Raw genomic sequence first — 21,936 nt, 5'->3', positions numbered from 1 at the left:
TCAGATTTCCAGCATCCGCAGAATTTTGCTTTTACAAAATCTTAAAATGCTTTCATCTGATGCTGTGGTGAATTTGGAGACATATGTAGTTAATTCAATATTTGAATTTTTAAATCAACAAGGATGGATAAAATGTTGTGGAAGATGATCATTTAATTGAAAGATAAATACAGAGATGATGACTTATTGACAGGCTTAAGAAGATCCATTCCATATTTTATTGCTGTCATTTTAAATTCAAGTTATAATTTTGTATTCACTAGCTGTTTCTAAACTGCCAAAGTTCAAGTGACTAACACAGTATACTCTTCATACAACAAAAATGTATGTCATGGAAAGGTAGGTTTATATCCTTTTTATTAAGTGCATAATATAACTTACTCTGGATTTATCATTTAGTATGTCTTAAAAATGATTATTCAACTATTTCTTTTTACAATTAAACATTTTAATATTGCTAAAATATGAAAGCTCTAACCAATCTCAATTATTTAATAACAGCAGCTATTTCATTTGTAAGTATTTGGCCCCAATCTAAAAATATAATGGAACATTTCCAAAGGAAAAAGTTATAAAAAATAATAAAACATCAATAGAATAACTTAGAAATATGTAGCTAAATTTTAAAACAAAAGACTGCAATGCCTGGAGGTCTGAAATAAAACCAGTAAGTAGCTTTCCGCATTTATAAAATAGCCAAGTTTGACCTTTCAACAGAATGGAAACAATTTACAGGATTGGGCTAAAAAGCAGAAACAACAGAGGAAACAAGAGGTACCACAATCTAGATATTTAATAAATTGAATGACCTGTTGCTGATCAATTTAACCTAGTCAAATTTCATGATATTGTTTTATCAAAGTTATTCATAATGTTAAGATGGAAACGAGTTTAAATTCATCAGCATTTGAAACATTTTTAACTAAAAAATACATCATAAAAAATAAGTTTAGTGGCTAATACTGGCAGGATTGAAGAATTCCGCACTCCAGTGAATGTATTTGTAGATTAAGCACTGAAGTCAGATCACACATTCAGATATTTAGGAACTTGGCTCAATAGGAGGACAGAGTTTGCGTGAGTTGAAGTAGCACATCACTTGCTGAGGTAATTCAGCCAGTACACTTTGTGCAAGAACCTCTTTGGGTGCCTGTTGAATAGGATGAGACTGTTATTAACTAGAAAATCCAACTATGTGGACAACAAGCAGCAAATCACAAACATCATACCAAATGTTTAGCCTACACTGTATCGTAGAATCATACAAGATAGAAGTCACTCAGTCCAGTGTGTCCCTGTCGGTTATTTGAAAGAACTATCCAATTACTTAAATCCTCCAGTTCTTTCCACAAAGCCCTGCAATTTCCCCCCTTCAAGTGTTTTCTCAATTCCTCTTTGAAAGTTTCTATTGAATTCGCTTCCACTACCCTTTCAAGCAGGGCATTCCAGATCATAACTTGCTGCTCTGGTTCTTTTGTCAATCATCTTAAATCTGCATCCTCTGGTTACTGACTCTACCAGTGAAAACAGTTTCTCTTTATTTATATATGGGATGTTGCACATTCCATTTCCATTAAACTACATCAGTGAGAATAGTTGGATGTTTCTGCTTTTCGCTCACCAGCCAGTGATTAAACTGAATGGTCAAGGAATTGCAGATAGGTGAGTCTAGAAGCAGCAAACCCTAGCCAATGATTTTTTAAAACATATGGTCTGATGGAAGCCAACCATCTTGAGAAGCTGGCTTCTTTCACATTAAAATTAAGTAATTCTACCAAATCAAAACAGGACTAAAAAAACCCAGCTGGAATCTTCTTCCTTCCACTGCCCTCTGGGTGGAACTGGGACAGACAAAGCTAGAAAATGTAATGGGGATTCACATCCCACTGCAGTTTTCACAACCATTGAATTTCTAGTTGGAAATGACAGATGATGCTCACTATATCTGCGCATACATGATTAGACATATTGAAACATTCAAACAATGAAAATGCATCAATCATCTTTCCATCACTTGGTTGTTTGCCCATGGCATCCAGCATTGCTATGGACGCAGAATGAGGAAATTTACATTTTAAAATCCAGAAAGCCTGGGTAATTGCTGGATTCAAAAATGTTAAAAGTCTTATCAACAGACTGCTGCAAATAAAACTTCGCTCCTAGTGCTTCTGGGTCCTTGTGGAAGTCAGAATGCCTTCCAAAATTATTTAAATTATCCATTCCCACAAGATTAGCTGTGGTCAGGGGATACCTTATTGGAAAGCAAAAGCACCACCACATCAAATTCCACACCCAAGTGGAAAATCTGGCCCATAATGTTTTAATGCCAAAGATTTGCTGCAGCAACAAAATTGTAGCTTTGCTGGTATAAGATTTCATGCTGATTTTGGAGCTTCATTCTTAATGTAATTGTTTTCAACTTCTAATTTGCATAATCTGGCACAATCATTTTATTATGTCAGTTTGTTAAGAGACTATTCAAATATGTCACAAAGTGGACTATGTGGGGTCAATCACACTGTTGACATTACCCTTTCCAGTGGAATTTAGCATTTTTTTAAAAAGTACACCAACAATGGCATGTTCAAAAACAATCCCTTTACCTGTATTCAACAATTCAAACTTCAGTATATGTATTGATATAACTGACACACCACAATCACATTATCCATATTAGATGGGCTTTCTTTTTGTAAAAGAATATTAAATGTCAGAACTAGCTAAAAAAAAAATCCCATTACATAAACAGGCATGTGCAAATGAACAGCCTGGATGCAAAATTCTTGCAACTTTGTTACTTGCACCTTCTGCAATTGCATCTTCTTCTTGGAAGTATTACAAAGACATAAGATCTGCTTCTTTTAGGAGTCTGTATCCCAAGGAATCACAGATGCACAATGTGTGATTTATTAACTCATTCATTTTCAGTTTTACCAGTCACATTTAAAGATTTGAATGAATATGAATCATATGTCAGTTTGACAAGATTTCATACATTTGTCTAATCCAATACTTTATTTCAAGCCTGTGAAGTAAGGCTCAACAATTATTATAGTTAGACAGTGTGCATACTTACGTTTTGAAACTTCCTATAAGGCACAAACTGGACTATATCTCGGATAGCTACTTCTCCTGTTGGTGATCTGAGAACACCATCATCACCATCCAGAAATTCCATGGTACTGAAATCTGCACCACCAACACCAATAATGATGATGGACATTGGCAATTTAGAAGCATTCACAATGGCCTGTCTTGTTTCATCTAAATCTGTTATCACTCCATCTGTTATGATCAACAGGATGAAATATTGCTGCCAAAATAAAAAATCTACCATAAATAATTCATCAAAATCATACACAGCAAATGGATTAACTTGCCAAGATCAAACGCAAAGCATAGCTTCTTAATGGATAATTAGAAAGATAGTGAAACAGGTGGATTATAACTGTTGTAATCATCACATATATGCTGAAATTGATTTTACTGTGTATACTGAACCTTGCATTCAACCTCATTTTATTTAAAAGTAAATCTCACTAGCGAAACATGCTAACAAGTTCTCTAAGTGCCCAAACTACATATAATCTTTGTCTAATAATATTCAAACATGAATATATAAATCAAATACTGGATTAAAATATTAGTCACTTTCAGAAATTGTCAATTATTTCAGCAGCTTTTCAAGATTTGTAAAAGAAAACATCCATTTGTTTATGACGCACTTACATATGAGGACAATAGTTATTCAGGGCTCACAAATAAATACACTTCTTAAAGTGGAGCACAGTCACACAGACCGAGAAGTTTAATCATGGTCTGTGCTGGAAAAGATGCTATAATTAGATTACAAGAAATGAGGAATAAAGCAGGCTGATTCTCCCAATCACCTGCTAGAAAATGTGCAGCCAGGGATAAATCAGGCTTGGCCATTATTTAGGGCTCTTCAGCCACTCCCACCCAAATACCTTAATGGCATTCAATATCCAGGTTCACAATGAACAGGAAGCATGAGGCACCGAGGCTGTTCCCTGTTCATGAAACTACATCCCAGCAAGAAGTCTTTGTCTTCAGCTAAAGACGACAAAAATATTTATCCAGGACCCTTTACCCTCCTGAAATACTAATACTATAATTAAATAATGTCAATTACTTACATTGTCCTAAACTTTTAACCCTTTGTTATCAATGATCTTTGAAATGCTAAACAAAAAAGTGTTGCCACTTTTTCCCCGTTCCAGTTTTGTGAGCACAGTTCCTCACTGAGATATTGGATTACATGAGCTGCTTCCTAGCACCTGTTAAAGCTGCCTTATTACCAGTGGGTGTAACTGTAGATGTAAAAATACTTACTGAAGCTTTTGGCTGCTGTGCTGCTGCAGCTGCAAATCTTCCCACATGGTTTATTATTGGAGAGAAGTTCGTGGGTCCATATAACTTGACTTGAGGAAGACAACTGCGATAGGCGTCAGCTATCCCCTGCACCCCTAAAGAACCCAATCAGTAACAAAGTATTAATAAATGAGTTTATTAAAACTCCATTTGGTGCCACTCTAACATCAGTCTCAAGTTCTGCAAGTCACAGGACAGTGTCCTGATTGCGTTTTATCATGAAGGAACCATTATGAGGTGGTTGTTATTTAAGCAATCACGACATAGACTGAACACTTTGCATGCTCAGAATATTTTTGAATTCAATGCTTCTAATTATAATGGTGAGTTTTGGGGAATCACAATGAAGTACACAATTTACAATTTGTAGCGACCCTCTTTAAAAAAAACTTAAGATGTTGATTTTGCAAAATAAAAAGCCATAATTTTCAAAGTGGTTGCTAACTCAGCTACAATATAGCACTGCTGTGCATACCAGTTGTAACAGTGCTGCTTTCCAGAAGAGTTACTGCTTCACAAGGACATATGCATGTGCTGTGTGTTTTCATTCTGGGGCGGTAATTTTTATAAAAAAATTCTTTTCCCCGCCCTTTGATTCTCTAGAAACAAAAACAACACACAGATGAGGCTGCAGAGATCTTGCTTGCTTCTCTCCGACATATGTTTTCAGAATATTTTTATTTGATAAATCACCAGCTTTAAGGTTATAGTGCCAAACGTCAGCTCAGCTCATTCCTTAGCATCCTCAAGAGTCAAATGGTTCTGGGTGTAAATCCCAATTCACAAATTAAGCATAAACTAGGCTGGCTCTTCAGTACAGTACTGAAGGAGTGCTGCATTGTCAAAAGTTCTTTATAATTAGATGAGATGTTAAATTGAGCACCTGCCTTCCTGGTTATATGTATATGAGAGGCCCTGTTGCATTTTCCACACTGGCAAGATTTGCCATTTGGTTGGTCCACCAATGTATCCAGGACAACTTCTCTCTTCATATTAGATATGATTATTTAAACTCATTTATACTGATCGTCTTATTTACCAGTGGGCAGATGAACACTGAAAAAAATTAGTCTTACCACCAGAAGTTTTTTATACTGAACCAAAATAACAGAATTAGGGGACATTATTAGAAGCTTAAGTCACTGAACTGAAATAGGACTTTAGCAGCAGCCAGGAGTCCCAAAGGTTGTGTTACCTGCCCACTGCTGGGGTTAAGAACATCACCTCATGACTGGGGAAGAACTTGAAGCAGGAGTGCGGGGGGTCCAGTTGATGTGATCCACATAGGAACCAACAACATTAGTAGAATGAATGAGGGTCTGCTGAGGGAGTGTGAGGAATAATGGTACAATGGCAAAATGGTAATGGTAAAAACCAAAATCTCAACAAGGTAATAACATCTGGATTATTTGCATAGCAACAAACAGGTTAGAGGTTTAAATATAAGGATTTTAAAAATGGTGTGGGAGGCAGGGATTTCATTTCAAGGGGCAGTGTCGCCAATGATGGGAAACAAGGAAGTTGTTTCGGCGGGACAAATTCAGCTTAAACTGGGCAGAAACCAGTGTCCTGGTGAATCAAGTAGCTGGGGCAATGGACAGGGTGTGAAACCAGGGGAGGAGCATTCAAGGTAATTTTACAAGTTTAAAAAGAAAATTCAAGACTGTGGAATAGCGATTTGGGTAAAATAAATCAGATTGTGTCAGGAAGGGACAGAGAGTTTAATAAATGCTAATAGGCAAATAGGTAATAGCGGAAAAAATAAGAAGTTAAAATTAAAGGTACCATATCTGCACGTTCAAAGAGACATGATTGCAGGAAACCAAGGTTGGGAACTAAATTTTTCAGGATATTAAACTTTTAGAAAAGTTAGGCAAGATGGGATAGCCCTGATAATAGAAGATTAGATAAAGGGTGTAGGGAAAAAAGATTTTAACCCAGAAAATCAGGATGATGAATCAGTATGGGTGGAGCTAAGAAAGAACAAAGGGCAGAAAACACTGCTAGTAGTTTGCAGGCCCCCTAATAGTTAATTGTATTGTTGGACAGAATATAAACCAGGAGATTAGAGGAGCATGTAACAAGGGTAACACAATAATCATGGGGACTTTAATCTTCATATCGATTGGGAAGACCAAATCATCAAAAGTAGCTTGAAGAATGAATTCATGGAATGCATGCGAGGTAACTTCTTAGAACAACACATTGATGAACCAGCTGAGGAACAGACTGTTTTAGATCTATTGTATAATGAGGCAGGAGTAATTAATAATCTTATGGTAAAGGATCATCAGGGAAGGATGATCATAATATGATGAATTTCATATTACATCTGGGAGTAATGTGTTGAAGTCCAAAACTAGGGTATTAAATTTAAACAAAATCAATTATGGGGGTATTAATGGAGAGTTGGCCAAGATAGATTGGGACATTAGATTAAAAGATGTGAAAGTATGAATATACAGTCCCTTGAGGAATAAAAACTCCACTGAAAAATTGTACAACTATGGCTAACTAGAGAAGTTAAGGATAGTATTAGATCAAAGGAGGTGGCTTACAACATTGCCAAAAAGCAAGCAAGGCTGAGAATTGGGAGGGTTATAAAAATCAAAGCATGACCAAGGAATTGATAATGTGGAAGAAAATAGGACACAAGAGTAAACTAGCAAGAAATATAAAAACAGATTGTCAGAGCTTTTACAAGCAAAAGGTTAGCAAAAGTAGTTGAAGGGGCAGGAATAACCATCAAAGGGGATAGGGAAAATTTAAACAGGTGTTCTATATCCGTGTACACAGTAGAAGGTCTGATGAGGATGAGGAACATAAATTAATTGATATGAGTAATAAAAAAGTGATGGAGAAATTAATGAGATTGGAAGCTAACAAGTGATAGAGATCTGGTGGCTCAGGTGGCTGCAGAGGTAATAGATGGATTGGTTTTAATCTTCAGAATTCCTTAGATTCTAGAACAGTGCCCACAGATTGGAAGGTATTAAATGAAAAAGCACTCATCACAGCTCAGGAAGTTCTGAAACATGTTCAGAGGAGAATATCCCATCAGTCCTGGCAGTGCAAAGCCTACGAAGGTGACCCATGGATCCTGGAGCAAGGTAAGTCCAGGATCTTGGGTGGGGAGGGTTTGTGCAGTTTAGGGAGGGGTGCAGCATGGCAGGGGAAAACGCGGGGAGGGAGTGGTGGGTTCTAGATAGAAGGAGGGTAGAAGGAAAGGGGGGTATTACCTTAAGGCAACTGGTCCACATGCGTAAAGGAGACCCCCTGAGGATAGAACCATCACTTTCCTTCATGCCCTGCGAAAAAGGTTTTTTAAAAAAAGCAACCTGCCCATTCCGGCCCGACTACTCAGGCGACACATATTATCATGTGGGCTGCGGATTATTGTGGTCAATTGGCTTGTTAATAGGCTCAATTGACCCTTGATTTTTCATTTAGATATGGCAAGTAGGCTGCTGGTTTTGACAACTGTGCACCAACCACCCCCCCATATTATGCGGGGAGTTCATGGGTGGGAGGGAAGGTGGTGGAGATTTTGTGTGACCCCACCAAAAACATGCCCAGTGGGGGCATGTAAAGTGCTGCCCTGTCAGAGTGTGAGTGTGTGTGTGCGCGCGTGAGAGAGAGCACGAAGTGACGGCGAGGGTGATGTGACGGCGAAGGTGATGTGACGGTGAAGGTGATGTGACGGCGAGGGCAATGTGATGGCAAGGGCAAGGGCGAAAGGGCAATGTGACGGCAAGGGCGAGGGCGATGTGACGGCGAGGGCAATGTGACAGCGAGGGCGATGTGACGGCGAGGGCGATGTGACGGCGAGGGCGAGGGCGATGTGACGGCGAGGGCGAGGGCGATGTGACGGCGAGGGCGAGGGCGATGTGACGGCGAGGGCGAGGGCGATGTGACGGCGAGGGCGAGGGCGATGTGACGGCGAGGGCGAGGGCGATGTGACGGCGAGGGCGAGGGCGATGTGACGGCGAGGGCGAAGAGACGGCGAGGGCGATGTGACGGCGAGGGCGATGTGACGGCGAGGGCGATGTGACGGCGAGGGCGATGTGACGGCGAGGGCGATGTGACGGGGAGGGCGAGGGCGATGTGATGGCGAGGGCGAGGGCGATGTGACAGCGAGGGCAAGGGCGATGTGACGGCGAGGGCGAAGAGACGGCGAGGGCGATGTGACGGCGAGGGCGATGTGACGGCGAGGGCGAGGGTGATGTGACGGCGAGGGCGAAGTGACGGCGAGGGCGATGTGACGGCGAGGGCGATGTGACGGCGAGGGCAATGTGACGGCGAGGGCGATGTGACGGCGAGGGCGATGTGACGGCGAGGGCGATATGACGGCGAGGGCGAGGGTGATGTGACGGCGAGGGCGAGGGTGATGTGATGGTGAGGGCGAAGTGACTGTGAGGGCGAGGGCGGTGTGACAGCGAGGGTGAGGTGACAGCCAGGGCGAGGTGACAGCCAGGGCGAGGTGACAGCCAGGGCGAGGGCGAGGTGACAGCGAGGGCAATGTGTCCGCGAAGGCGAGGGCGATGGGACGGCGAGGGCGGGGGCGATGTGACTGCGAGGGCGAGGAGACAGCAAGGACGAGGAGACAGCGAGGACGAGGAGACAGCGAGGACGAGGAGACAGCGAGGACGAGGAGACAGCGAGGACGAGGAGACAGCGAGGGCGAGGGCGATGTGACATTGAGGGCGATGGGACGGCGAGGGCGAGGGCGATGTGACAGCGAGGGCAATGGGACGGCGAGGGCGAGGGCAATGGGACGGCGAGGGCGAGGGCAATGGGACGGCGAGGGCGAGGGCAATGGGACGGCGAGGGCGAGGGCAATGGGACGGCGAGGGCGAGGGCGATGTGACAGCGAGGGCGATGTGAAAGAGAGGGCGATGTGACAGCGAGGGCGAGGGCGAGGTGACGGCGAGGGCGATGTGATGGCGAGGGCGATGGGAAGGCGAGGGCGAGGGCGATGGGACGGCGAGGGCGAGGGCGATAGGACGGCCAGGGCGATGGGACGGCCAGGGCGAGGGCAATGGGACGGCCAGGGCGAGGGCGACGTGACAGCGAGAGTGAGGGCGACGTGACAGCGAGAGCGAGGGCGACGTGACAGTGAGAGCGAGGGCGATGTGACAGTGAGAGCGAGGGCGACGTGACAGTGAGAGCGAGGGCGACGTGACAGCGAGAGCGAGGGCGACGTGACAGCGAGAGTGAGGGCGACGTGACAGTGAGAGTGAGGGCGACGTGACAGCGAGAGCGAGGGCGACGTGACAGCGAGAGCGAGGGCGACGTGACAGTGAGAGCGAGGGTGACGTGACAGCGAGGGCGACGTGACAGCGAGAGCGAGGGCGACGTGACAGTGAGAGTGAGGGCGACGTGACAACGAGAGCGAGGGCGACGTGACAGTGAGAGTGAGGGCGACGTGACAGCGAGAGCGAGGGCGACGTGACAGTGAGAGCGAGGGCGACGTGACAGTGAGAGTGAGGGCGACGTGACAGTGAGAGTGAGGGCGACGTGACAGCGAGAGCGAGGGCGACGTGACAGTGAGAGCGAGGGCGACGTGACAGCGAGAGTGAGCGACGTGACAGTGAGAGTGAGCGACGTGACAGCGAGAGCGAGGGTGACGTGACAGCGAGAGTGAGGGCGACGTGACAGTGAGAGTGAGGGCGACGTGACAGCGAGAGCGAGGGCGACGTGATAGCGAGAGCGAGGGCGACGTGACAGCGAGAGTGAGCGACGTGACAGCGAGAGCGAGGGCGATGTGACAGCGAGAGCGAGGGCGACGTGACAGCCAGGGCGAGGGCGACTTGCCTGCGAGGGCGAGGGCAATGCGACAGTGAGGGCGACGTGACAGCGAGAGCGAGGACAATGGGACGGTGAGGGCGATGGGACGGCGAGGGCGAGGGCGACGTGACAGCTAGGGCGAGGGCGACGTGACAGTGAGAGTGAGCGACGTGACAGCCAGGGCGAGGGCGACGTGACAGCCAAGGCGAGGGCGACGTGACAGCCAAGGCGAGGGCGACGTGACAGCCAGGGCGAGGGCGACTTGCCAGCGAGGGCGAGGGCAATGCGACAGTGAGGGTGAGGGCGACTTGACTGTGAGGGTGAGGGCGATGTGACGGCGAGGGCGAGGGCGATGTGACGGCGAGGGCGATGTGACGGCGAGGGCGAGGGCGATGTGACGGCGAGGGCGAGGGCGATGTGACGGCGAGGGCGAGGGCGATGTGACGGTGAGGGCGACGTGACAGCGAGGGCGAGGGCGACGTGACAGCGAGGGCGAGGGCGACGTGACGGCGAGGGCGACGTGACAGCGAGGGCGAGGGCGACGTGACGGCGAGGGCAAGGTGACAGCGAGGGCGAGGTGACAGCGAGGGCGAGGGCGATGTGATAGCGAGGGCAATGTGTCAGCGAAGGCGAGGGCGATGGGACGGCGAGGACGAGGGCGATGTGACGGCGAGGGCGAGGTGACGGCGAGGGCAATGTGTCAGCGAAGGCGAGGGCGATGGGAGGGCGAGGGTGATGTGACGGCGAGGGCGATGTGACGGCGAGGGCGATGTGACGGCGAGGGCGAGGGCGAGGTGACGGCGAGGGCGAGGTGACGGCGAGGGCGAGGTGACGGCGAGGGCGAGGTGACGGCGAGGGCGAGGTGACAGCGAGGGCGAGGGCGAGGTGACAGCGAGGGCGATGTGATTGGGAGGGCGATGGGACGGCGAGGGCGAGGGCGAGGTGACAGCGAGGGCGATGTGACGGCGAGGGCGAGGTGACGGCGAGGGCGATGGGACGGCCAGGGCGAGGGCGATGGGACGGCCAGGGCGAGGGCGATGGGACGGCCAGGGCGAGGTGACAGCGAGGGCGATGGGACGGCCAGGGCGAGGTGACAGCGAGGGCGATGTGACAGCGAGGGCGATGTGACAGCGAGGGCGATGTGACGGCCAGGGCGAGGTGACAGCGATGGCGATGTGACGGCCAGGGCATGTGACGGCCAGGGCATGTGACGGCCAGGGCGATGTGACGGCCAGGGCGATGTGACGGCCAGGGCGATGTGACGGCCAGGGCGATGTGACGGCGAGGGCGATGGGACGGCCAGGGTGAGGGCGATGTGACGGCCAGGGCGAGGGCGATGGGACGGCCAGGGCGATGGGACGGCGAGGGCGATGGGACGGCGAGGGCGATGGGACGGCGAGGGCGATGGGACGGCCAGGGCGATGGGACGGCCAGGGCGATGGGACGGCCAGGGCGATGGGACGGCCAGGGCGAGGGCGATGGGACGGCGAGGGCGATGGGACGGCGAGGGCGATGGGACGGCCAGGGCGATGGGACGGCCAGGGCGATGGGACGGCCAGGGCGATGGGACGGCCAGGGCGATGGGACGGCCAGGGCGAGGGCGATGGGATGGCGAGGGCGAGGGCGATGGGACGGCGAGGGCGAGGGCGATGGGACGGTGAGGGCGAGGGCGATGGGATGGCGAGGGCGATGGGACGGCGAGGGCGAGGGCGATGGGATGGCGAGGGCGAGGGCAATGGGACGGCGAGGGCGAGGGCAATGGGACGGCGAGGGCGAGGGCAATGGGACGGCGAGGGCGAGGGCAAAGGGATGGCGAGGGCGAAGGCGAGGGCAAAGGAACGGCGAGGACGATGTGAGGGCGAGGGCGATGTGACAGTGAGGGCGAGGGGGATGTGACGGCGAGGGCGTTGGCGACATGATAGCCAGGGCGAGGTGACAGCGAGGGCGAGGGCAATGTGACAGCAAGGGCGAGGTGGCAGCGAGGGCGAGGGTGACATGACAGCGAGGGCGAGGTGACAGCGAGGGCGAGGGCGAGGTGACAGCGAGGGCGAGGGCGAGGTGACAGCGAGGGCGAGGGCGATGCGACAGCGAGGGCGAGGCGACAGCGAGGGCGAGGCGACAGCGAGGACGAGGCGACAGCGAGGGCGAGGCGACAGCGAGGGCGAGGCGAGGGCGAGGCGACAGCGAGGGCGAGGCGACAGCGAGGGCGAGGTGACAGCGAGGGCGAGGCGACAGCGAGGGCGAGGCGACAGCGAGGGCGGCGTGACAGCGAGGGCGAGGCGACAGCGAGGGCGAGGCGACAGCGAGGGCGAGGCGACAGCGAGGCGACAGCGAGGGCGAGGCGACAGCGAGGGCGTGGGCGATGTGACAGTGAGGGCGATGCGACAGCGAGGGCGAGGGCGATGCGACAGCGAGGGTGTAGGCGATGCAAAAGCGAGGGCGAGGTGACAGTGAGGGCAAGGGCGATGCGACAGTGAGGGCGAGGGCGATGCGACAGTGAGGGCGAGGGTGATGCGACAGCGAGGGCGAGGGTGATGCGACAGCGAGGGCGAGGGCGATGTGACTGTGAGGGCGAGGGCGATGTGACAGCGAGGGCGATGTGACAGCGAGGGCGATGTGACAGCGAGGGCGAGGGCGATGTGACAGCGAGGGCGATGTGAGGGCGAGGGCGATGTGACAGCGAGGGCGATGTGACAGCGAGGGCGATGTGACAGCGAGGGCGAGGGTGAGGTGACGGCGAGGGCGATGTGACAGCGAGGGCGAGGGTGAGGTGACGGCGAGGGCGATGTGACTGTGAGGGCGAGGGTGAGGTTACGGCGAGGGCGATGTGACTGTGAGGGCGAGGGTGATGTGACAGCGAGGGCGATGTGACAGCGAGGGTGAGGGCAATGTGACAGCGAGGGCGATGTGACAGCGAGGGTGAGGGCGATGTGACAGCGAGGGCGATGTGACAGTGAGGGCGAGGGCGACGTGACAGTGAGGGCGAGGGCGATGTGACAGCGAGGGCGATGTGACAGCGAGGCGAGGGCGATGTGACAGCGAGGGCGAGGGCGATGTGACAGCGAGGGCGAGGGCGATGTGACAGCGAGGGCGAGGGCGATGTGACAGCGAGGGCGAGGGCGATGTGACAGCGAGGGCGAGGGCGATGTGACAGCGAGGGCGAGGGCGATGTGACAGCGAGGGCGAGGGCGATGTGACAGCGAGGGCGAGGGCGATGTGACAGCGAGGGCGAGGGCGATGTGACAGCGAGGGCGAGGGCGATGTGACGGCGAGGGCGATGTGAGGGCGAGGGCGATGTGACAGCGAGGGCGAGGGTGAGGTGACGGCGAGGGCGATGTGACTGTGAGGGCGCGGGTGATGTGACAGCGAGGGCGATGTGATAGCGAGGGTGAGGGCGATGTGACAGCGAGGGCGATGTGACAGCGAGGGTGAGGGCGACGTGACAGTGAGGGCGAGGGCGATGTGACAGCGAAGGCGAGGGCGATGTGACAGCGAGGGTGAGGGCGATGTGACAGCGAGGGTGAGGGCGATGTGACAGCGAGGGTGAGGGCGATGTGACAGCGAGGGCGAGGGTGAGGTGACGGCGAGGGCGATGTGACTGTGAGGGCGCGGGTGATGTGACAGCGAGGGCGATGTGATAGCGAGGGTGAGGGCGACGTGACAGCGAGGGCGATGTGACAGTGAGGGCGAGGGCGACGTGACAGTGAGGGCGAGGGCGACGTGACAGTGAGGGCGAGGGCGACGTGACAGCGAAGGCGAGGGCGATGTGACAGCGAGGGTGAGGGCGATGTGACAGCGAGGGTGAGGGCGATGTGACAGCGAGGGTGAGGGCGATGTGACAGCGAGGGCGATGTGAGGGCGAGGGCGAGGGCGATGTGACAGCGAGGGAGAGGTGAAGGCGTGGGCGAGGGCGATGTGACAGCGAGGGCGAGGTGAGGGCGTGGGCGAGGGCGATGTGACAGCGAGGGCGATGTGACGGCGAGGGTGAGGGCGATGTGACGGCGAGGGCGAGGTGACAGTGAGGGTGAGGGCGAGGTGACAGCGAGGGCAATGTGACAGTGAGGGCGAGGGCCATGTGACAGCGAGGGCGAGGTGAGGGCGAGGGCCATGTGACAGCGAGGGTGAGGTGAGGGCGAGGGCCATGTGACAGCGAGGGCGAGGTGAGGGCGAGGGCCATGTGACAGCGAGGGCGAGGTGAGGGCGAGGGCCATGTGACAGCGAGGGCGAGGTGAGGGCGAGGGCCATGTGACAGCGAGGGCGAGGTGAGGGCAAGGGCCATGTGACAGCGAGGGCGAGGTGAGGGCGAGGGCCATGTGACAGCGAGGGCGAGGTGAGGGCGAGGGCCATGTGACAGCGAGGGCTGGGTGAGGGCGAGGGCCATGTGACAGCGAGGGCGAGGTGAGGGCGAGGGCCATGTGACAGCGAGGGCGAGGTGAGGGCGAGGGCCATGTGACAGCGAGGGCGAGGTGAGGGCGAGGGCCATGTGACAGCGAGGGCGAGGTGACAGCGACGGCGAGGACGAGGTGACAGCGACGACGAGGGCGATGTGACTGTGACGGCGAGGGCGATGTGACTGTGAGGGCGAGGGCGAGGTGACAGCGAGGGCGAGGTGACAGCGAGGGCGAGGGCGATGTGACTGTGAGGGCGAGGGCGATGTGACAGTGAGGGCGATGTGACAGCGAGGGCGAAGTGATAGTGAGGGCGATGTGACAGCGAGGGCGAGGACAAGGTGACAGCGAGGGCGAGGGCGATGTGACTGTGAGGGCAAGGGCAATGTGACAGCGAGGGCGAAGTGACAGCGAGGGCGAAGTGACAGCGAGGGCGAAGTGACAACGAGGACGAGGTGACAGCGAGGACGAGGTGACAGCGAGGACGAGGTGACAGCGAGGGCGAAGTGACAGCGAGGGCGAAGTGACAGCGAGGGCGAAGTGACAGCGAGGGCGACGTGACAGCGAGGGCGACGTGACAGCGAGGGCGACGTGACAGCGAGGGCGAGGACGAGGTGACAGCGAGGGCGAGGACGAGGTGACAGCGAGGGCGAGGTGACAGCGAGGACGAGGTGACAGCGAGGACGAGGTGACAGCGAGGACGAGGTGACAGCGAGGACGAGGTGACAGCGAGGACGAGGTGACAGCGAGGACGAGGTGACAGCGAGGGTGACGTGACTGTGAGGGCGACGTGACTGTGAGGGCGAGGGCGATGTGACAGTGAGGGCGATGCCACGGCGAGGGCGAGGACGAGGTGACAGCGAGGGCGAGGGCGATGTGACAGTGAGGGCGAGGGCGATGTGACAGCGAGGGCGAGGTGACAGCGAGGGCGATGTGACAGCGAGGGCGATGTGACAGCGAGGGCGATGTGACAGCGAGGGCGATGTGACAGCGAGGGCGAAGTGATAGTGAGGGCGATGTGACAGCGAGGGCGAGGACGAGGTGACAGCGAGGGCGAGGGCGATGTGACAGCGAGGGCGAGGTGACAGTGAGGGCGAGGGCGATGTGACAGCGAGGGCGAGAGCGACGCGAGAGCGACGCGAGAGCGAGAGCGAGGCGAGAGCGAGGCGAGAGCGAGGCGAGAGCGAGGCGAGAGCGAGGCGAGAACGAGAGCGACGCGAGAACGAGAGCGACGCGAGAACGAGAGCGACGCGAGAACGAGAGCGACGCGAGATCGACAGCGACGCGAGATCGACAGCGACGCGAGAGAGATAGTAGTGATGCGAGAACGAAAGCGACGCAAGAACGAGAGCGACGCGAGATCGACAGCGACACGAGAGAGATAGTGATGCGAGAGTGAGAGCGAAGCGAGAGTGACAGTGACGCGAGAGCGATATGAGAGCAAAGCGAGAGCGAGTGTGATGCGAGAGCGATAGTGATGCGAGTGCGATAGTGACGCGAGAGCGATAGTGACGCGAGAGCGAGAGTGACGCGAGAGCGAGAGTGACGCGAGAGCGAGAGTGATGCGAGAGCAAAGCAAGAGCGAGTGTGATGCGAGAGCGAGGGTGACGGCAATGCGAGAGCAAGAGAGAGAGCAATTGCGAGAGTGTGATTGTGAGAGAGCGTGAGACAGCACATCTCTCAGGATATTGAATTTAACAACTTTAGATCTTGAACTCCCTCCTCCATCCCCTCCCCCTTTCTGTTTCTTCCCCCTTCCTTTTGTTTTTTCCAATAATTTATATAGATTTTTCTTTTCCCACTTATTTCCATTATTTTTAAATCTTGTATGCCCTGCTAGTCTTTCCACCCTACCCCCACAAGAGCTGTACCTTGAGTGCCCTGCCATCCATTCTTAGTTGGCATATTCGTTTAGATAATATCACCACCTTCAACACCTCTTTGTTCCTTTGTCTGTGAAATCTTTTGATTATCTGCTCCTATCACTGCTTGCTTGTCCCTACAACCACACCACCACCCCCAACTTCTCTCCCCACCTCCCCCCTAGCCCCCGACCCCCCACCTTAAACCAGCTTATATTTCACCCCTCTCCTAATATTCACTCAGTTCTGTTGAAGGGTCATGAGAACTCGAAACGTCAACGCTTCTCTTCTCCACTGATACTGCCAGACCTGCTGAGTTTTTCCAGGTAATTCTGTTTTTGTTTTGGATTTCCAGCATCTGCAGTTTTTTGTTTTTATTTTTACATCTCTCAGGGTTCTGACTCATACTCATATCCACTCACACAGTGGGTGAGGGCAGTTGAGTGAGCATCCTGAGACTGGGAGTGAGTCGGACACACACTCACCTTTTCACACACTGATGGTCATATTTATTAATTACTCATTTTTTAAAAACTACCAATTTATTGCTTTGACATTGCTTAATTTTTGCTCAGCAAGTTGTTTCCTTTCTTCATATCTCAACTGTTTTTTTTAAAAATTCATGTTTAATGTTGTGTCAAACCTTATCTTTCCAAAATTTACTCATCGGCACCGTGAATAAGGAAAAGATTGATATGTGGCCCCTCGTGTGAGAAAGTTGGATAAGCCTGACCTAGATTATCAGACCTTAATACATTAAATTTTCCAGAATCCAAGAAGTTCAGCCTGTTGGTCTAGAATGCCAAGAGGTCTGACATAATTGAGTACTTGGAAAAAAGTTTTGAACTTTTTTCATCCCATTAGAACATTTTTTTTAAAAACACCATATGCAATTTATTAAAATGAAACATAGGAATGCTTTCAGCTCTGTCAGAAACACAAGTTCAAAATTACACAAACTGCCTTTTCTCTTAGGCCTCAGGGCAAAGACAAAAATGTATGATTGAACAAGTTGCTCGTTTCACAGTTGGGACATTTTGTTTTCCATTTCGGGATTTGAAACAAGCTCCCATAACTTGCTCCCCTTCCAAATCTTATCCATAATGTCAAAGCGGGCAAAGTCACAGATGGTGTTAAATTGAGAAACATAAGACTAAGAAGATTTCATGTTTGATGCTTGGTTTTTATTGTATTAGCTGATCTCAACCAAAAAGTGGCAATGGGAGTATTATAACTATAATCAGTGTCTTAGGTTGGACTGCTGTTAAATTAGCGAGCATGTTAGCTCCTTACAGCTATCAAGTAATCTTCAAACCCAGAAAGTGTCCATCCAATGCCAAAGGAGAGAAATAAACAGGAATGGCTTTAGCAATGGTGCCTCTCTCAGTTGGAACAGTCTGCCAACACATTCAGGGGCTTGTAGTGCTGGAGCACTGAGAGCATCAATGGAGCCATTAGTCATTTCATTCAGGAGTGGGGAGATAAGAGGGAATAAAAATTCCTGTGCTAAACATACATAGGTGTTTTTATAAGCATTAATGATAGGCATAAGGATCATGGGATTGGTTGCTGCAAAAAAGTCAAGAAAGTCAAGTTAGGTTGGCACTGCAAAGGTCGGGTATCTAAAATAAGGAGACTTCCAAAAGGCATTCGATAAGGTGCCACATAAAAGGTTACTACACAAGACAAAAGCTCATGGAGTTGGCAGTAACATATTAGCATTGTCAGAGGACTGGCTAACTAGCAAGAAAGAGAGTTGGGAGAAATAGGTCATTTTCAGGTTGGCCAACTGTAACTACTGGAGTGTCACGTGGATCAGTGTTGGGGCCTCAACTACTTACAATGTACTTAAAGACTTGGATAAAAGGCCTGAAGTGTACTGTAGCCAAATTTGCTGACGATATGTAGGAATGCAAGTGGCGAGAAGGAAATAAAGAATCTGCAAAGGAATATAGATAACTAAGATGGGAAAAATGTGGCAGATGTATAATGTGGGAAAATGTGAGGTTGTCCACTTTGGCAGGAAGAATAGAAAAGCAGAATATTATTTAAATGGAGGGAGACTGCGGAATGCTGTGAGACTAAAGGAACATGGGTGCCTCTGTACGTGAATTACAAACAGTTAGCAAGAAGGTATAGCAGATAATTAGGAAGCAAATAGAATGGAGGCCTTTATTGCAAGGGGATGGGCTATAAAAGTAGGGAGGTCTTGCTACAATTGTGCAGGGTATTGGTGAAACTGCTGCTAGAGTACTGTAGACGGTTTTGGATATACTTGCATTGGAAGCAGTTCAGAGAAGGTCCAGTAAGCTGATTCCTGGGGTGAAGCTGGTTGAACAGGTTGAGCCTTTACCCATTGGAGTTTCGAACAACAAGAGGTGATCTTATTAAAACATAAGATTCTGAAGGGGCTTGACAGGGTAGAGGCTGTGAGGTTGCTTCTCCCTCATGGAAGAATCCAGAATTGGGGGCATAGTTTAAAAATATGGGGTCTCCCATTTAAAATGGAGATGAGGAGTATTTTCTTCTGTCAAGGGGTCATTATTCTTTAGAATTCTCTTCCCCAGAAAGCAATGGAAGCTGCGTCATTGAAAATAGTCAAGGCTGGGTTAGACTAATTGTTGATCTACAAGGGAGTCAAGGATTATGGGGGGTGGGGGTGATGGGGGCAGCATCAGGCAGGAAAGTGGAGTTAAGGCCACTATCAGATCAGCAATGATCTTACTGAATGAAGGAGAAGGTTCGGGGGGGTCATATGGTCTACTCCTACTTCTATTTCTTATGATCTTATAATGCTGTACAGCAGAATATTTATAATTTATTCAAAATTGAGTTTTTAAAGATGTCCTTTCAAAACAGGCATCAATTATTTTGATGTCACATGACAACGAAGTAATGTCATATGAACAGTTCCACATCTTAGTTGAAATTGATCGCATCATTGCTTTAACAACACCTTACCCTTCATCCTCCCCATGTTAAAAAGCTATTACAAAATAAATATATGTTTCATACCTCCGCAAAATGGGTTTTCAGGGTTGAAGTTAAGTGGAAATTCGTGTGATACCTACAGGAAAAATGTCACTGCATAGAATGACTTGTATACACAAATAAAGTATTTGAATAAATCTTTTATATACAAATGGCTTATTTTTACCTGCCAGGTAGGGGGTATTTGTGCACCAAATCCAAATGCAGGGAATAATTTGTCTCTGTGAATATACAACCATAATTAGACATCTGTCTGTGAATTACTGGAGAAAGAGAATACACGACTGAGGATAAAGTATTCCAGCATTAACATGTAAATTAGAAGCCAGATAACCAAACTGTGGCATACAAACTATTGCATATTAGTTATAAAAAGGGATCGTGGAGTATATCGTTGTTCCACAAACTGTCCTATCATAATAACCTACATCTTAAGAATTGTAAAGACAGAACCTGGATTTTAATGGCAATTGAAACAAAATGTTACCAGATCTCACCACTGTTACAAAAGCATAATCAAATATAAGTCTGGAGCCTCACAGTACTCTATTTTACATCATACCCACAGGTCAGAATATGTATTATATAGCTTTTATCTTCATTGGAAGATAGAATTTTCTACTTTAGTTTTGAGGAGAAACTTGAAATGAAACACTGTAAATTGACAAAGGATAAAGAAATTCATTACGTATCATAGTCTTGAATTATTATTCCAATGGACCAGATTGCCATCAGGTATTCGTTAAATCCATTGGGATGTATAAAATGTAGAGAGTTGGGTGTACGTGGATCTCCATTAGAAGCTGTGAAATCAATGCCAACCTGCAATTTGTAAACATGGAAACAATGACTGGAAGTAGGAAATGAATTGAACAGCATGCAGACTCTCGGATTAACATTCATCTAAAAATATTATAGTTAAGTAGCATATGAACATTTATGGTCAGAATTAAGGCTTTACTTATCAGTGTAAGATGCTTTTCTATCAAACATTGATTAATGTTAAAAACAGGGATTTTAATTTATCAATTGTTTTACTGGGATACTTGAACATTTCTGGAAATTGAGTATCATGCTCATTGTAAGTATAATTATAATGTGTAAGTATAGTTATCTTACAGATTACATTTTTCTGATATGGTATCAAACAGGAAAAAAAATCACAGTGGGACAAAAAGACGAAGTATACACAATTGGAAGACCAAAAAAACACAAAAGTAATTTGCCAAAATTGTTAATGATACTCTAATATCAGCTCTAGTTCTTTTAACTATAATACTTCATATTCTTTTGCTTTGAGAATCAGAAGAGACCGAGGTGTGACCAAACCTACATTGTTCGTTGCATCAACCAGGATGTTCTACTCACAGTAAAGTTCAGCTGACAGCCACCCATAACGTAATCCAGGAATGTATACTCTTTCACGATCTGCAAATTAAACACTGTTTTAGTTCTTTAAAACTAGAACCTTGTTTTGTCTCAGGTTTTCCAGGACTAATTTCTGGAAGCATTTCTTCAGGAAGACAGGGTCTTTAGAGGATTTTAAACTTCACCTCTCCTACCCACTTTCTATTAGATGCAAAAACTGATGATTGAATTTTGCTCTTTGAAATAAAACTATATTTTATTAAATTTGATATCTGTTTATTCATGGTTCCAGAGAGATAAAGACATTTATTTATGTGGCTGTGATACCTATTTATCCAATGAAAAGGAGTATTTTTCCAATCACAAAACAATGTTTCCAGAGATCCAGAAGAAATTCTGTCAGATCCAGGACCTTCCGCTACTGCTGTTAGACTCTTTCCATTTCCCCTTTGCTCTACTAAGAGACCCCAAGGAATGTGGTGTTCATTTTGGAGAGCTTTGGAATTAGATACATCATGAAACAGGAAAAATACTAATACAGCAGCAGTATTAAAGCAACTCAAACATCAGGAGTTAAAAAAAATCATAACGGGGAAGGTAAAGAAATACAAAGGGCGGAATTGTCCCAGAATTACATTAAGTATGGTAGTGGCCATGAGAAACATTTTATCCATCGGCTGCAGTAGTGGGTTTCTGCGCCATATCATTTAAGCATCATCTGCTTCCCTCATTAATTATGCAGCCACAGGAAACATGCCATCTCTCTGGCAGGCAGCCTCTGAATCAGCTGCTGCCCTGTTACCTCACTGTTTCCTCACTCTGGGTGCCATATCTAAACTGCAGCCGCCCACACAGCTCTCAATGCTTGCAGCCCAGGACTACTCCAGTGAAGACATGGCCCTGAAAGCCAAGAAAAGTTTACTGGATTGTCTTTTGGAAACTGGCCATGATGCCCTCCACCCCTGCTCAGGCCACAGGAGGTCCAGTAAACCCATCACTCCAGCTTGGGAGGTGATCAGTGCCAGCACTGTACAGAAGAGGGCTGGCCATCCAGTGCAGAAAGAGGATGAATTATCTTATCCATACTGCCAGGGTAAGGCAACCATCTCATCACTCTAAACTCTCACACTCACAAGGCCATCACACAC

At 49.3% G+C, this 21,936-nt stretch overlaps 1 protein-coding gene across 6 annotated transcripts in view; it reads right to left on the bottom strand.

Moving 5' to 3' along the window:
- Positions 1–135: 135 nt before the first annotated feature.
- LOC121278752 (copine-3-like) overlaps positions 136–21,936 on the bottom strand; it is a 69,989-nt gene continuing 48,188 nt past the window's right edge. For 5 of the 6 annotated variants that reach the window (XM_041189150.1, XM_041189149.1, XM_041189153.1 and 2 more), the window contains 7 exons: positions 20,789–20,848; positions 20,109–20,242; positions 19,587–19,641; positions 19,445–19,496; positions 4,354–4,487; positions 3,077–3,313; positions 136–1,150 (listed from right to left, as the gene is read on the bottom strand). In XM_041189150.1, coding sequence (XP_041045084.1) covers positions 1,043–1,150; positions 3,077–3,313; positions 4,354–4,487; positions 19,445–19,496; positions 19,587–19,641; positions 20,109–20,242; positions 20,789–20,848 — 780 coding nt within the window. In that variant the 3' untranslated portion in view covers positions 136–1,042. Of the gene's footprint in view, positions 1,151–3,076; positions 3,314–4,353; positions 4,488–4,867; positions 4,992–19,444; positions 19,497–19,586; positions 19,642–20,108; positions 20,243–20,788; positions 20,849–21,936 lie in introns of those variants that run through there. The other variant, XR_005943274.1, reaches the window with a different exon arrangement.

This window comes from Carcharodon carcharias, chromosome 6, assembly GCF_017639515.1.
Source record: "Carcharodon carcharias isolate sCarCar2 chromosome 6, sCarCar2.pri, whole genome shotgun sequence".
Lineage (NCBI taxonomy): Eukaryota > Metazoa > Chordata > Chondrichthyes > Lamniformes > Lamnidae > Carcharodon > Carcharodon carcharias.
The sequence above is the reverse complement of the archived record's forward strand: the minus strand, read 5'-3'. Positions and strand labels throughout refer to the sequence as shown.